At 42.2% G+C, this 16,809-nt stretch overlaps 1 protein-coding gene and 1 long non-coding RNA gene across 4 annotated transcripts in view; one reads left to right on the forward strand and one right to left on the reverse strand.

Moving 5' to 3' along the window:
• LOC140742087 (uncharacterized) overlaps positions 1-16,809 on the forward strand; it is a 175,654-nt gene that overhangs the window by 119,362 nt on the left and 39,483 nt on the right. The gene's annotated exons all lie outside the window — the stretch shown is intronic.
• LOC140742085 (semaphorin-3F-like) overlaps positions 1-16,809 on the reverse strand; it is a 340,273-nt gene that overhangs the window by 60,887 nt on the left and 262,577 nt on the right. Inside the window, exon 10 of the mRNA XM_073072913.1 lies at positions 3,256-3,325. Within this exon, the coding sequence (XP_072929014.1) occupies positions 3,256-3,325 (70 nt within the window). The remainder of the gene's footprint in view (positions 1-3,255; positions 3,326-16,809) is intronic.

Genomic DNA, 16,809 nt, shown 5'->3' on the forward strand with positions numbered 1-16,809 from the left:
AGATTTCTTCTTCAGTCCTTAAACCTTACCCATCTACCACCCTCCCCCACCCACCCATCTCCCCCCTCACCTGGCTTTACCTATCGTCTGTCAGCTTGAACTCCTTCCCCTCCCTCCTCCTGCTTGTTCTGGATTCTTCCCCCTTCCTTTCCAGTCCTGATGAAGGGTCTTGGCCTGAAATGCTGATTGTTTATTCCTCTCCATAGATACTGCCTGACCTGCTGAGTTCCTCCAGCATTTTGTGCGTCTTGTTTTGGATTTCCTGCATCTGCAGGATCTCCTGTGTCTCTGACTCCCTATTCTGACCAGTTTTCACAAGATAGATATTCTTGATATCTCCCCAATCATATGGCGGGGGTGGGGGGAGATAAACAGTGATGTTTTGGGTTAAGACCCATCATTGGGATTCCCCTCCATAGATACTGCCTGACCTGCTGAGTTCCTCCAGCATTTCATGTGTTCAAACTCAAGTTTAATTATCATTCAATGATGCATTAATAGAGCTGAAAGAAACAGTGGTCCTCTGGTACCAAGGTGAAATATTTATTACCAACAGTACACTGCACATAGCACATACGGTTATAATTTCGGAAAACATACAGTCACAAAGAAAAATCTATATAGCCCCAGTCCCTGAGTGGCAGGACTGTAGACCCAGTCCCTGAGTGGCAGGACTGTGGACCCAGTCCCTGAGTGGCAGGACTGTAGACCCAGTCCCTGAGTGGCAGGACTGTGGACCCAGTCCCTGAGTGGCAGGACTGTAGCCCCAGTCCCTGAGTGGCAGGACTGTGGACCCAGTCCCTGAGTGGCAGGACTGTAGCCCCAATCCCTGAGTGGCAGGACTGTGGACCCAGTCCCTGAGTGGCAGGACTGTAGCCCCAGTCCCTGAGTGGCAGGACTGTGGACCCAGTCCCTGAGTGGCAGGACTGTAGCCCCAGTCCCTGAGTGGCAGGACTGTGGACCCGGTCCCTGAGTGGCAGGACTGTAGACCCGGTCCCTGAGTGGCAGGACTGTAGCCCCAGTCCCTGAGTGGCAGGACTGTGAACCCAGTCCCTGAGTGGCAGGACTGTGGACCCAGTCCCTGAGTGGCAGGACTGTGGACCCAGTCCCTGAGTGGCAGGACTGTAGCCCCAGTCCCTGAGTGGCAGGACTGTGGACCCAGTCCCTGAGTGGCAGGACTGTGGACCCAGTCCAGCTTGTTCTTCTGCTGAATGAACACTGACCACCAAGTACCCGTTTACACCGATTCTCCCAACAACCCGTCAACCCTTCTACCAGTTACCCGCACACTGGGGGCAATTCACAGCAGCCAATGGACCACGTGTGCACACGATTCTACACTAATCCCAACAACCCGTCAACCCTTCTACCAGTTACCCGCACACTGGGGGCAATTCACAGCAGCCAATGGACCACGTGTGCACACGATTCTACACTAATCCCAACAACCCGTCAACCCTTCTACCAGTTACCCGCACACTGGGGGCAATTCACAGCAGCCAATGGACCACGTGTGCACACCGATTCTACACTAATCCCAACAACCCGTCAACCCTTCTACCAGTTACCCGCACACTGGGGGCAATTCACAGCAGCCAATGGACCACGTGTGCACACGATTCTACACTAATCCCAACAACCCGTCAACCCTTCTACCAGTTACCCGCACACTGGGGGCAATTCACAGCAGCCAATGGACCACGTGTGCACACGATTCTACACTAATCCCAACAACCCGTCAACCCTTCTACCAGTTACCCGCACACTGGGGGCAATTCACAGCAGCCAATGGACCACGTGTGCTTCTGGAAACGTGTGTTGCACCCTGGCCCTGGAGGAGTGCTGTTTCATTATACTTGAAAGATAATTAAACTTGTACTTGCTTACTAAACTTGTTAGACACACTGACTTGCGCATAGTTGGGACACAAACCCAAGCAGCCGAGGGAAACCCACCCGGTCACAGGGAGAAAGTGCAAAATCATCATGCGGACGGTGGGGTGGGCAGGATTGAACTCTGGTCATTGGAGCTGAAAGGTGGCAGCTCTGCTGACTGTGTCTCCCAGTGGGTCTGTGAGGAGCCACTTGCTGGCACGACTGTTAGCTCACAGCAGTGTCAGAATCAGGTTTAATATCACTGGCATATGTCATGAAACTTGTTTTTTGGGGCAACAGTACATTGCAATATATAATATTTTAAAAACTATAAAATACGGTAAGAAATAATATAAGAATTAAATTAAATAAGTAGTGCAGAAAGAGAGCAAAGAATATTGAGGAAGTGTTCACGGGCTCATTGTCCAGTCAGAAATCTTTTGGTGGTGGGAAAGCTGTTCCTGAACAGCCTTGAGTGTGTCTTCCGACTCCTGTACCCCCTCCTTGATGGTAGCAATGAGAAGGGGGCATGTCGTGGGTGATGGGGGTCCTTGATGATGAATTCTGCCTTTTTGAGGCATTTCCTTTTGAAGGTGTCCTGGACCCTGGGGAGACTAGTGCCCGTAACGGGACTGACTGAGTTTACAGCTTTCTGCAACTTTTTATAATCTTGTGCCCCTCCATACCAGATGGTAATGTCACCAGTTAGAATGCTGCCCACAGTGCCAGCACAGTGTTGCTAAGTGTACTCTAGCAAGGGCATGATTAACAACGGGACAAGGCTCAACGCTCCTGATTAATCCGTCAGACGAATTAGGGTGGAGTTACTCGGGTGAGGGAGCATTGTCCCAAACAGCTCAATCTGAAATAGTTACAGTAAGGATAATAATGGGGCACCACAGTAGCATGACACTATTATAGCTTGGGGTGTCAGAGTTCAGAGTTCAATCCCAGCATTTCCTGTAAGGAGTCTGTCTGTAATCCTCCTTGTAGAATGCTTGGGTTTTCCCCTGGTGCTCTGGTTTCCTCCCACAATCCAAAGACGTACCAATTAGTAAATGAAATGGTCATTGTAAATTGTCCTGTGATTAGGCTAGGGTTTAATTGGGGTTTGTCGGGGGTTGCTGGGCAGCCTGGCTCAAAGGGCGAGAGGGCCTACTTCATGCTGCAGCTCTAAATAAATAAATAAGTCATTCTACTCAAAATGGCTCCTTCTTCAACCTTTAATTGAACACATAGGAATGCAGAGTTTGGCTAAATCTTTTTTTTAGCGTGCCTGCGATTATAGGGCAATGCTAGTAGAGCAAATTTATTCATTTCCTGCCTTGCAGTATCAGCATAACTTCCTTCCTATTCCCAGACTCGGCCTCCTTGTACCTACCCAGAAGCTGAGAATACGGCGTAGATGATCGGATTCTTTGCATCGTGGGTCTGCTGCACAAAGATGTCCTCTGGTGAGAGAGCAGAGAAGAAGTGTTAGTTAGCTCTCAACTCCTGGAGAAGTCTGAAGCTGCACAGTGTACTTTTGGTCAAATTGCTGAGACATTCTACTCAATTGACAATGAATGTTACCCCATCCCAACTGTGGTAAGGTTAAACTTAATGTTTCACATCCTGATTTATTAAGTGAAGGATGTTTTGATAGATTGGCAGTGAAATTCAATGGGTAGTGTAACGGTATTACAGTGCCCGTGACTCAGGATCAATTCCCACTGCTGTCCGTATGGAGTTTGTGGCCGCATGGGTCTCCTCCCAGTGCTCCAGTTTCCTCACACATCTCAAAGATGTATGATTACTAGATAAATTGGTCATATCTGTATAATTGGATGGCATGGAAGGGCCTAGTACCATGCTGTATCTCTGGAAAAAAAGTTAAAGTTATCCAGCAACTCTAAAGCAACACACACAAAAATGCCAGAGGAACAGATCAGGCAGCATCTATGGAAATGAATAGATTTTGGGCTGAGACCAGTCTTCAGGACACTATAAAGGTGTTTCTCATATTCCCAAGGAGAAATGGTAGGAAATTAGCTGAGATACACGATCATTGTTAGTTATTGTGGTTTTACAGGAATTGTCTGAGACTCACCATCTGGTTTTCCATCCTCTTTTCTAATTGTCTGTCAAGTTTGGAGTCCCAAGACTGTGACCCTTTGCCTCACTGTCTTTTCTGTTGTGTCATCAGAGTATTGCCAGCATCATTAGTGCTACAGGTTACGTTAGTGCCTTAAAGGTGTTATGTTGATGACTAGACTCCTTCAGCGGTCCCCGTAATAATAATGGGTTCCTTTAGCAGTAGACAGCTGCTCATATGATTATGTGCTGCTTTCTTGGGATCCATCTGTCTTTGCATAGATTCTTTACTTGAAACATTTCTCAGGTTTTCTCAGAGAATAAAAGCTAATGATAAAGGATAAGCAATAAATATAATGGATTCATCACGGTTTGGTACGGCAGCCACTCTGCATGTGACTGGATACAGCTCAGCTCATTACAGGAATCAGCCTAACCACTATGGACTGCATCAATACTTCTCATTGTCTCAGTCTATCGCCAGTATAATCAAAAACTTTCCAACCCCAGGCACTCTCTCTTCTCTCCTCTCCCATCAGGCAGAAGGTGCAAAAGCCTGCAAGCATTTAACGCCAGGCTCAGGGAAAGCTGCTGATGTCAGTCTCTTGATGGACTCCTGGCCTCACAATCTATCTCAGTATGATCTTGTACTTTAGCGGTTACTTTGTCTGTAGTTGTTACTCCTTATTGTTTTACTTTGTTCTAGCTCAATGCACTGTGATCTGTATAAACAGTATGCAATACAAGCTTTTCACTGTATCTTGGTACGTGTGACAATAATGAACCATCCCGATATTAATGGTGCAACTCTCACAACCACTATCATTCAGTGTATTTCACACGTTAGATTCAAAAGAACCTACCTGTCCATAGACAGTACAGACTATTCAACTATTATTTTTGAATTAAAATTCAGCATTCAAAGTAAATTTTCAAAGTACGTATGTGTCACCATATACTACCCAGAGATTCATTTTCTTGCAGGCATTCACAGTAGAACAGAATTGCAATAAAATCAATGAAAAACTAGACATAAACAAAGACTGACAAACAGACAATGTGGGAAAGTAGACAAACTGCAAATACCTACATAAATAAACAAACAAATAAATGAATAGATAGATAAATAAATATAGTAAACACTACTAAGAGCGTGTGGCTTTCCATTGGAGTCATAGAGAAATACGGAACAGAAGCAGGCCCTGCGGCCCATCTAGTCGATGATGTTGAACCAGTTAAATTGCCTGCTCCCATTGACCTGCACCGGGACCATAGCACCGCATACCCTATCATCCAGGTACCTATCCAAACTTCTCTTAAACTTTGAAATCTACCTCCATGCACCACTTGTGCTGGCAGCTGTTCAACAATCTCATGACCCTCTGAGTGAAAATCTTTTCCCTTGTGCTCCCTTAAACTTCTCACCTTTCACCCTTAACCCATGACCTCTCACCCAACCTCAGCAGAAAGAGACTGCTTGCACTGTTCCTATCTATGGTACCTATTAAAAGTATTTCCCCCCCAGAAAGTTTTCATGTTTTATTGTTTTACAACTTTGAATCAAAGTGGATTTAATTTGACTTTTTTGTCACTGATCAACAGAGAAAGACTCTTTTGTGTCAAAGAGAAAACAGATCTCTACAAAGTGATCTAAATTAATTACAAATATAAAGCACAAAATAATTGATTACCTAAGTATTCACCATCCCCCTTTAATGTGACACACCAAAACGTCACTGATGCAGTCAATGGGTTTTAGAGGTTGCATAATTAGTGAAATGAAGATCTGTTTTTGGAGGCCTGTGCGCAGTCTGGGTGTTTCAATTGATTGTAGTAAAAATACACCTGTATCTGGAGGTCCAACTGCTGGTGAGGCAGTATCCCGGCAAAAACAACAGAATACTCCAAGTATCATGGCGCTCAGACCTGTCTGCTTGATAGTGGCAGCCTTCCAGACCAGAAGAGGTGGCAGCAGGTATGCTCAGGCCAGGAGGACTTATAACATCATAATACCACAGTTCATAGCAGCAGAATTAGGTAATTTGGCCCAATGAGTCTGCTCTATCATTCCATCATGGCTGATTTATGAACACTCTCAGCCCATCCCCCTGACTCTCTCCGTATCCTTCCTAACCCTGACTAATCAAGCTCCATTTTAATATATTCAATGACTTGGCATCCACAGCAACCTATGGAAATGAATTGCACAGATTTACTACCCTCTGCGTAAAGAAATTCCCCCTCATCTCTGTTCTAAAAGGATGTCCTTTTACTCTGAAGCTGTGATCTCTGGTCCAGGAAACATCCTCTCCACATTTGCTCTATCTAGGCCTTTCAATATTCAGTAAGTTTCAAAGAGATTTCTAAACTCCAGTGTGTACAGGCCTATAGCCATCAAAAGGTCCTGATAAATTAACCCTGTCATTCCCAATGGGACCCTCTCCAATGCCAGCACATCCTTCAGTACGAAGGCTCAATGCTACAGTGAACAGTTAGAGATTATTAGCAAAGTGTGTATTCTGTGACAGAATCTCTGACGAGCGAGTTCACAGGAGATGTCAACACTCAAACCTGATTATCGTGACCTAAATACATTAAATTAGTAGCTTACTCGTCCACTACTTTTCCTCATTTAGACTGCATATCTTTGGCTTTAATGTGTTTGCAATGTTGTGCAACTGTGTATCAAGCTGGAGTATAACAAGGGAAAGCAAGACTTCTCTTTCAGTATTTTAACTATTCAAAGACAGCCCATTACTTTAAAATAAATGTCTCCTTAATGGTTATTGGGTCTCCAGAGTCACATAAACTATTCAAAATACTCAGAAAAAAAGGCTGCTGATAGGTTTATTGATTTTACATAACAACTCTTTGTTTGAGCTACCCATAACTCCCAGTACACAGAATTAATGAGTCAGAAACACGGACTGAGCCAAAAATCTTCAACGACTTTGCTATAAGGTTGGTAAGAAATTAGAGCTAATCAGGATTACACAGCGATGTGTTTGTCAACGTGGAGTAGAGAGTGAGTTTGTAAATCTGGCAGGAGCAAATAATGTTGGGGATGGCTAAGGTGGAGTGCCACGTGAGGGGTGTGGGGCAGGTGGCAGAGAAGGAGTGCTGAGGCAGGGGTGCGGTGTGGGCATGTACACACCCAGCCCTGAGGCACCAAGTACCATCATTTGATTCCAAACAATTGGTTTATTGAAAATTACAGAATGTATCTTGGTGCTTCCCATTCCCTCCCCTCCCCCTTTCCCTCTTCCCAACCATGATTCCCCTCTCCCTGCCCCTTTCCCACAATAGTCACCCACATTTATCATCACTCACATGTGCCATGAAATTTTGTCTTTTCTTTAGGGCACCAGTACAATGCAAAACATGAAAATACTACAGTAGTGTGCAAAAGTTTTAGGCACCCTAGTCATATATGTGCCTAAGACTTCTGCACAGTGCCATATTGAAGATCCAGGCACAAACTCATTGGGTGTGTAACTACTCATAAATTATACAGAGTACATAAACAGCACTTTCAACCCAACTATCAGTGTTGTTTATCTTCCAGGCAAGTGTTAATTCTAAACTCACCTGCCTGTTGAGTTCCTTTACACCGCATCAACTATCTTTTATTTATTTATTTAGAGATACACTGCAGGGCAGATCCTTCTGGCCCATCAGCAGCGCCACTCAGCTACCCCCGAGTTAACCCTAACTCAATCACGGGGCAATTTACAATGACCAATTAACCTACTAACCGGTACATCAGTGGATTGCGGGAGGAAATGGGAGTTGTAGAATAACTTTCTGAGATATGGAATGATAAATGATTCATAGTATTGCTAGTTTTCTATAGTTTGAGTTGCGTCTCGACTTCTATATTCCGTGAATTCTGTTGTAAAACAATCATTATAATATTCGTGGCCATATCTAGTTCAGGAGATACATTTAATGTGATCAAACTACTAAACTCACTACTTTTCACTCAACTCTGAAAGAAAAGTAGTAATGTTATCTTTTTAACAAAATGTATCTCCTCACACTCACATCCAACTTCATGCATCATTTATTTTGTCCTTTCTATCAGAAGAACGTAAGGACAAGAATAAGTATTTTCAGAATATGTTTCAATATCAAGTTCGGTTCAAGTTTATCGTCATTCATTGTACACATGTATACTGGCAAATGAGATAACTTTCCTCCGGACAAAGGAGCACAACTCACACGCATAACACATAATGTAGAGTCACCTCTAGTAAATTAACAAATAGTAAGCTGCATTTGCGACAGAAATTAAAAAGTAAACTGTATAATGCTACTGGCACTTTGTGCGGGTGGTCAACAGGGTGTTCATTTGCATATATCCCTGAATATATTTTGTTCATAAAACCTACCATGCTCAGTCTTTATAGGGAGGATTGACAAAGAAGCAATTATTATTTGTTAATTTCTACCATCTGATAGTTCTTTTTAAGGTAGACATGTTTATTAATTGTAGGGTTTGGCTCTGGCTTCTGGTATGAAACTCCCCTAACAGCTGAAATCCAGCCACTCTGTTTGCAGTTTCTATTGCCCCTTAGAATGAGGTACAAAGCCTCTTATTTCAGCACGTCTGCATACTTGGACACCTGTGTGTCTCTGTCCCTATGTCTGAATTATCGATGTTCACAATGAACAGAAGCTGTCCTACAGCAAACGCCATGGAACACTGCTCCCCACATTTAACCAACTGGAAATGATTTCCAAGCATTCGCAAAGAAAAATGCAAAGATTGTCTCTACCGCATGGTTCAAACGTTTCCACTTTTCCAATTACAGCTATGAATGTGTCAAGAGCTGTTACTTTAAATCTGACTTTGGAAACATTTTGCTCTCGATAAATGACCTTGGCTGTGTTTATTGAAAAGGTGCTTCAGTTATGATGTTGCAGGACACTGGACTGTATCTATGATGAAAGAGATTAGCTTTATTTGTCATATGTACATCAAACCAGATAGTGAAATGTATTGTTTGTGTCGAGGAAGTGCAGGTACATCCCACGAGTGCTGTCATACTTTTGGTGCCAACACAGCACGCCCACAACTTCCTGATCCTAACATTCCTCTTTGGAATGTAGCATGAAACTAATGGTCTCGGAAGAAACTCATACAGTCATGGGGAGAAGGTACAGACCCCCTACAAACCACATTGAACCCCAATCTTGCAGCTGGCTATCGCTTAGAAGTGTTACAGTATTCACTGCAGTACTGTGTCATCCCAAAAAGTTACATTTCCCTTCTCAACCAGGCAGAACAACGATGGGGTGTGCAGGGGAGTGGGGTGGGGGAGAAGATCTGTAGCAATTCACTAAGGGCTATCTTTATGCATCTTGGAAGTATGATACACAGAAAATACTGTAATATTTCAGAACATAGCACAGGAGCAGGTTGTGCCGAACCAACTAAATTAGCAATCAAATAGTTAATTAAACTAATTTCTTTTGCCTACACAATCATATCCTCACTCCATTTTCCTCATTCACGTGTCTATCTAAATGTCTTTTAAAAGTCCCTCCATCACCATCGCATTGCATTGCAGACACTCACCTCTCACTGTGTAAAAAATTTGCCCCTCACATCTCCTGTGAAATTAATCCCTCTCACCTTAAAAGCACGGCTTCGGGTATTAGAGATTTCAACTCTGGGAGAAAGATATTGCCTATCTACTCTATAAAACAAAACTATTCTGTGATGTACTCTGGTCCCAGACCATTAAGAATTTTAAAAACAAGTAGGAAAACTTTAAAATCAATTCTAAAATATTCAGGAATCCAAAGCAGGGTAGCTAGTACAGGAATGATATGTTCCTTCATCCTGGTTTTGGTTAAAGGGCCAGCAGCGGTGTGCTAAATGCGCAGAAATTTGTCTGCAGATTGTTAACAAGATGCCTTTATTGAACTGTCCATATATGGAAGATGATTTATGTTCTTGTTCTGAAACGTTACCCTTGGCTCTAGGCTGTAATCTCAGCTCTTCTGATGTGCAGCCTCTCTTCCCTAATCTGACTCTAGATGAGCAGACACCCCCAGCTATTGAATCTGCTTTTAGCTCCTGAGCTGAACCAGATTTGCATGGCCACAGAATGGAGCTATAATGTCTGGAAGGAAGAAAGACACTTCACATTCTTTAGTCACAAGAAAAAACAGAAGATGCTGCAGACCTGGAACAGTACACAAAAAAATACTGGAAGAACTCATCAAGTCAGGCAGCATCTATGGAGGGGGGTAAACAGTCGACATCTTGTGCCAAGGCCCTTCATCCCTCTATAGTGTTGCCTGACCTGCTGAGATCTTTCAGCATTTTTTTCTGTGTTGCATTTTTTTAATTGATTATTTTTATAGAATGCTTTGCATGATAAAAATCTTCCTATAGTTTTGGAAGATGTGAAACTACTTAAAACATTTTAATAATTCCGATTTTACCTTAGTTCTTTGTTTTATTTCTAAATGATTGAAATGTTTAAAAGCAACCTGACATTGACAGTGTGGGAGGGATAAGCTCTGGTGCACCTTCCTGCCTGTATTACATCACTGGCACTACCTCAAACCCCGACTCCCAGCTGAATTGGTAGCTCTTCTAGTTCTGGTTCAACATGTAGTGAGCTTATACTTCAGAAAGAGGCTTGTATACAGATTGTGACTGACAGCACAGTGCAGTACTGAGGGAGTCCTGAACCTCTGGAGGTGCCGTGCGTCAGATGATCATATATATAATGTTATCCCTCAACTATTATTGGGATAACTTCACTCAACTTCACTCACCCCATCACTGACCTGTTTATACAACCTACGGATGCACTTTCAAGGACTCGTCATCTCATGTTCTCTATATTTATTGCTTATTTATCAATGATTATTATTGTTTCTTTTTGTATTTGCAGAGTTTCTGTCCTGTGCATACTGATTGTTTGCCTGTCTTGTTGGGTGTCGTCTTTCATTGATTACATTGTGCTTCATGTATTTCTTGTGAGAAATGAATCTCAGGTTGTAGATGGTGATATATACGTATGTTGTTAATAAATTTACTTTGAACTTTTGAAAAAGAGCCCAGCCTTCCTTCTACAGTATGTAACTGCCCATACTTCTCACTTCCACAGTACAATCAAAGACTTCACCCACCCACTGCAGATGTTCTCTCTTCGCCCCTTATTCATCAGACAGAAGATGCAAGAGCCTGAAAGCTGGACCACCATGCTCAAGGACAAATTCTAACCCACTCTTACCAGTCTCTTGAATCTTTCTTTTGGCCCTCCATGTGTCGATGTCAAAAATGGATGTTGCATCCTAGCTATCGATGTACAAGCCAGTGTGCAAGCCAGGGCAGTACAATATGGAGAGCAAGCTGTTGCCCATTCAACAGGCTCCCCCTCTCCACGCAGCTGACGAATCCAGAGGAACGGCATAAACCGATAGAGTTTGGCACCAGCAGTGTCACAGGAGGTGCCAGTTAGCATTAAACTCAACGTAGGGATTCCAGCTCCAGATTTTTCCATGGGGTTCCCATGGAGCCTTCCCCATGATTGTGTATAGCCACAAGGCAACAGAGATTTGAGATTAGAGTTTTCCTTCTCCTAGATGAGCTATCAACCATGGCTGATGAGCTCCATCTGCCCAAAGTAACTGGTTTTAAGGCACCAGTAACCTGCCTTCATCCCTTCTCCTGTCAGTAGAAACAGTTCTGCTGGGCTTAGTAGCTAAACTGTCCTTGAAGGCCTGTCTCATGAATAGACCTCTTCTAAAATAAGATGGACTCTAGCCTCACAATCTACCCCATATGAACTGTTTTCCTGCACCCACTCTCTCTGTAACTGGTACACGTAATTCTTTACTGCTATTGTTTTCTCTTGTTCCATCTCCACGCACTGTAATGGTTTGATCTGTATGAACAGTACACAAGACAAGCTTTTCACTGTACCTTGGTACATGTGACAATAAGAAACCAATTCCATTCCATTTCTAGCAGGTTTCGTTACAATGCAATGAAGACTCAAAAGGCAGTGTTTAACAGATTATTGGACTGCATTTACATTGCTGCTTGTGGCTTGCTCTATAGAAATTGGCAGCCAGATTTTCTACAGCAGGAAATACACTTTAAAAGTAACTGGCATTAATGCCATTGCTATATTTTCAGATGCAAATGGCCCTGTATAATTAATTATTTCCTTAGCAAACATTCACATATTTGCTTTTCATCATGTGTGTTAGTTATTCTTGCCTTAGTGTGTACCCTGACCAAGTTCTTTATCCCATTTTCTTCACTGCTTTGCTAAGTAACACCATGAAAGTGTAATGACTTGAAATTGACTGGAAATGAGAAAAGATGGGTTTCTCTTCCCAGCTGGGGGGCTCAGCTGCAGGGGAAAGCACTCTAGCCAGTGGTCACACCATGGCATAATTGTACTCGGCTGCCTTGGCTCAAGCGACCAAAATATTCTCAATTGACAACGTTCTCTAACTTAAGTGTCTTGTTAGGGGAGCTTTTTCTTTGAGGCTTGGAATCGTTTCAACAGGCTAAATAAATTTCTGTTGTGCGGTGTACTCAAAACGGTGCCAGAAAAGGGCCAGTAGCATCATGAAGGATCCCACCCACCTTGCTCATGGACTGTTTGTCCCACCCCCATCAAGGAGGAGGCTATGTAGCTTCCACGCCAGGACCACCAGATTCAAAAATAATTACTTTCCCCAAGCAGTAAGAATCTTCAACACCTCCGCTCACTAATCCAACCCACATGACTACTTTATCATTTCCTATCAGAGTCACCCTATGTACAGATACTCCGGTGCCTAGTATTACTTTATTTTTTATGTTATTTTTTGGTTTTTAAAAAATTATTATTGTGTTCTTTATCTTAATATGTTTTTTTGTGCTGCATCAAATTCATAGAAAAAAACTATTTCATTCCCTTTTACACTTGTGTGCTGGAAATGACATTAAACAATCTTGCACCATGAGTCTTGAATTCTGAATCTTCTGTTGCTCCATTCAATTCCGAGTTGACTTATACTGAGGAGCCAGTTAACTATAGTGAATTTTTTACAGATGCTGTTGTAAACGTACATCAGCTCATTGCCCAGGAATTTAGTTTCCTTCTCGTTTACCCATCCCAGGATAACCATCAACACTATGACTGGAAAATTCAGAATTTATTTTTTGGATACTGTAATGAATGAAGAACACATTTCTTAGTGCAAAGGGCCAGCTCCATAAACAATGGAAATTATTTCCCTCTCATTTTCTTATAAATATTTATTTTATTGTTCTCTCTGTTCACGGAGTTCTGGACAAAATAGCCCAGTGTCAATGTGCCTCAAATCTGACACTACTGCCAATGATACTTCTAAACATCTGGTCTTGACAATTGAAACATAATATTTCAAGTGCACAAATTAACACATAGAATGCTAGTGTGGAAGTTCCAGTAAGGTAAGGGTTAAAGATAACATCCAGGCAAGAAATTACCTTACATGCTGTCTCAGTTCTAGGTGTGTCTGCCCCCGTGTCACCCCCAGCACCTGGCATTTCCTTGCCACCTGCCCCATACCCCTCCATTCCCAACATCCTTTGCTCCCATCAGATTTACAAATTCACTCTCCACTCCATGTTGACAAGTACAGTACTGTGCAAGTTTTAGCACCCTAGCTAAATAGTTGGCCCTCCTTATCTGCAAATTCCGCATGCGCGAATTCAACTAACTGCGAATCGTGAAAACCTGGAAGTGCTCTTCCAGCAATTGTTGTTCGAGCATTACAGACATTTTTTCTTGTCATTATTCCCTAAACAATGCAGTATAACAACTATTTTACATAGCATTTACATTGTATTAGGTAGTATAAGTAATCTAGAGATGATTTAAAGCATACGGGAGGATGTGCATAGGTTATCGTGGATCGGGATCGAAAAAAATCGGAAGTTCTCTTACTAAGTAAGTCGGAACAGGTACATCTGGTATTATTTAGCATCAGTTAGTCAAACGTTTGCCTTAGTATATAGTATATATTTTACCTTTCTATGCATAGTGGGCAAAGTACTGGAGAGTTTAACATCGGTAGCTGAGCGAAGGGCGCTGAGTAGGCTACGGTCAATTATGGAAAACTCTGAACATCCTCTACATAGCACCATCCAGAGACAGAGAAGCAGTTTCAGCGACAGGTTACTATCGATGCAATTCTCCTCAGACAGGATGAAGAGGTCAATACTCCCCAATGCCATTAGGCTTTACAATTCTACCGCCAGGACTTAAGAACTTTTTAAAAGCTATTATTAATGCTTTTTGAGAGAGTGATTTAGATGCATATCATATTTTTTACTGAGTTAAGTAGTGTATGTAATTAGTTTTGCTACAACAAGTGTATGGGACATTAGAAAAAAGTTGAATTTCCCCATGGGGATGAATAAAGTATCTATCTATCTATCTATCTATATAAAACGTATGTTTCAACGATCTAGTGACAGACCACTTCCGAGCGCTCTCCACCATACTGGGTTGATGTGGAGGATCAAAAACCCAAAACCCAATGATTAAACCACTGCGTTGCTTAGTAATAATTGTAGCTTTTATTGCGGCACAGACTTTCTCACTTTATCCTTTAAAATTGTTCCAATCGTTGACCGATGTTGCCTAACGCTTTTCCAATGACTGATGGTGTTTCACCTCTTTCTGATCGTTTTATTATTTCCACTTTATTTTCAATCGTTATCGTGATTATTTTCGAGAACAGAAACACTGCGGATTCAGATTTCTGCTGCTGAGTCCTAATGTCCACCGCACTGAGACAGGTTAAATAAGGTCTGGGGTTCCACTGGGTCCTAATGTCCACCGCACTGAGACAGGTTAAATAAGGTCTGGGGTTCCACTGGGTCCTAATGTCCACCGCACTGAGACAGGTTAAATAAGGTCTGGGGTTCCACTGGGTCCTAATGTCCACCGCACTGAGACAGGTTAAATAAGGTCTGGGGTTCCACTGGGTCCTAAGGTCTACCGCATTGAGACAGGTTGAATAAGGGACTTGAGCATCCGCGAATTTTGGTATCCGCGAGGAGTCCTGGAACCAATCCCTCGCGAATAAGGAGGGTCGACTGTATATGTGCCTAAGACTTTTGCACAGTACTGTACCATTTATGGATGGTTATGGATGGTAGCTGATAAGCCAATCCTGGATAAAAAGTAGCACTTTTCTGTCCTGGCTTCAGAACAGTGTGGTGATAAGGGTCACGCTGTAATCATTGTTTTCAAGAAATTAAAGTATGTTTGGGCTGTAAGAGTGTGTGTCTTCTGTACCCAGTTATTTCACTAAGTGTTTTCAGTGACCTTACCTTTCTCTCAGAATCAGCAGAGTTCAAGCCCTACTTTAGAAGATAAAGGTAGATGATCCATTACAGTACCAAGTGAATGTTGTTCTGATGTGCTGCCATTGGAAAGGGTCCAGAGGAGGGTCACAAGAATGATCCCAAGAATGGCAAGATTAATGAATGAGGAGTGTTTGATAATTCTTGGCCTGTACTCTCTGGAGTTTAGATGAATGAGGGGAATCTCACTGAAACCTATTGAATAATTGAAGACCTATATAGAGTGGATGTGGAGAAGATGTTTCCAATAGTAGGGGAGTCTAGGTCCAGAGGAAAGAGCCTCAGAATGGAGGGACAACACTTTAGAACAGAAATGAGGATGATTTTCTTTAGCCAGAAGCTGGTAAAGTGGAAGGTGGTAAGGGCATCAAAAATTACAGGGAGAAGACAGGATAATGGGGTTGAAGGGATAATAAATCAGCCATTATGGAATGCTGGAGCAGACTCAATGTGGCTCAATTATGCTCCTACATCTTACAGTCTTATATCCATATAGGATACTATCTGCTCTCTCAAGATGCTAGAAAAGATTTTATGTCACTATTTCAAGTCTTTTTCCCTCATGTCCTGTTCAATAATTATTATAAAATCAATATCCTTATTCCCCAAATAAAGGTTATATGAAAATATCATGTTGCTTCATATGGGGAATATTGAAATACTCATCAGGTCAGTCAGCATCCATAAAGAGGGAAATGGAGTCAGTTGTAATGAAAGGTCATTGACTTGAAATATTAATTGTTTTCTTCTCTTTATAATTGTTTCCTGACCCCTGACCCCTTGAGTATCTGCTTTATCTTGGATTTCTAGCATCTACAGTATTATATTTTTGCATTATAATTAGTACCTAGCCCCACAAAGGGAATACTTATGGAGAAGACTTGATGGGCTGAGTGGCCTAATTCTGCTCCTATGTTTTATACTAAGGAGATTATGGGGTGCATTACAGTATGTTAATTAGCTGACTCTTAATAACAATTCAAAAAGACCTCATTGACTGTAAAGCACTGTTGGGATATCCTGAGATTATGAAGGGCAGGATGTAAATAGAATTCTTTTCCTTTTACTCTATATAACTTTAATCTTCAGGAATATTTTCTCATCCATTGCCATTGTATAGATTGTCACTAACTCCTATTTTTTTCATCATTCATTTCTCCTAAATGAATCTTGCCACATCAAGCACAATACCGGAATATAACATTCTGTAACAAAGTGTTTTCCAGTGATTACAATTTGAAGGTTTGGCCTAGTAACTGCAGTTAATCCCTTGCCAACTATTGGTTTTGATTTGAACTCTAATCACAGAGAAGTGCAGGCTTTGTTTAATGTTTTTCCTGATTTTGTTTTGTCTCAGTCATTGACAAAGCAATCAAATGAGGTGGAGGACAAAAATCTGCAAATTGGTTAATTTTTATCTGAATATGCAGTATGTACAAATTCTGACCCAAGCGGAACAATTGGTAAAGCAGCATGCACTGA

The sequence above is a fragment of the Hemitrygon akajei genome, chromosome 19 (assembly GCF_048418815.1).
Source record: "Hemitrygon akajei chromosome 19, sHemAka1.3, whole genome shotgun sequence".
Classification (NCBI taxonomy): domain Eukaryota; kingdom Metazoa; phylum Chordata; class Chondrichthyes; order Myliobatiformes; family Dasyatidae; genus Hemitrygon; species Hemitrygon akajei.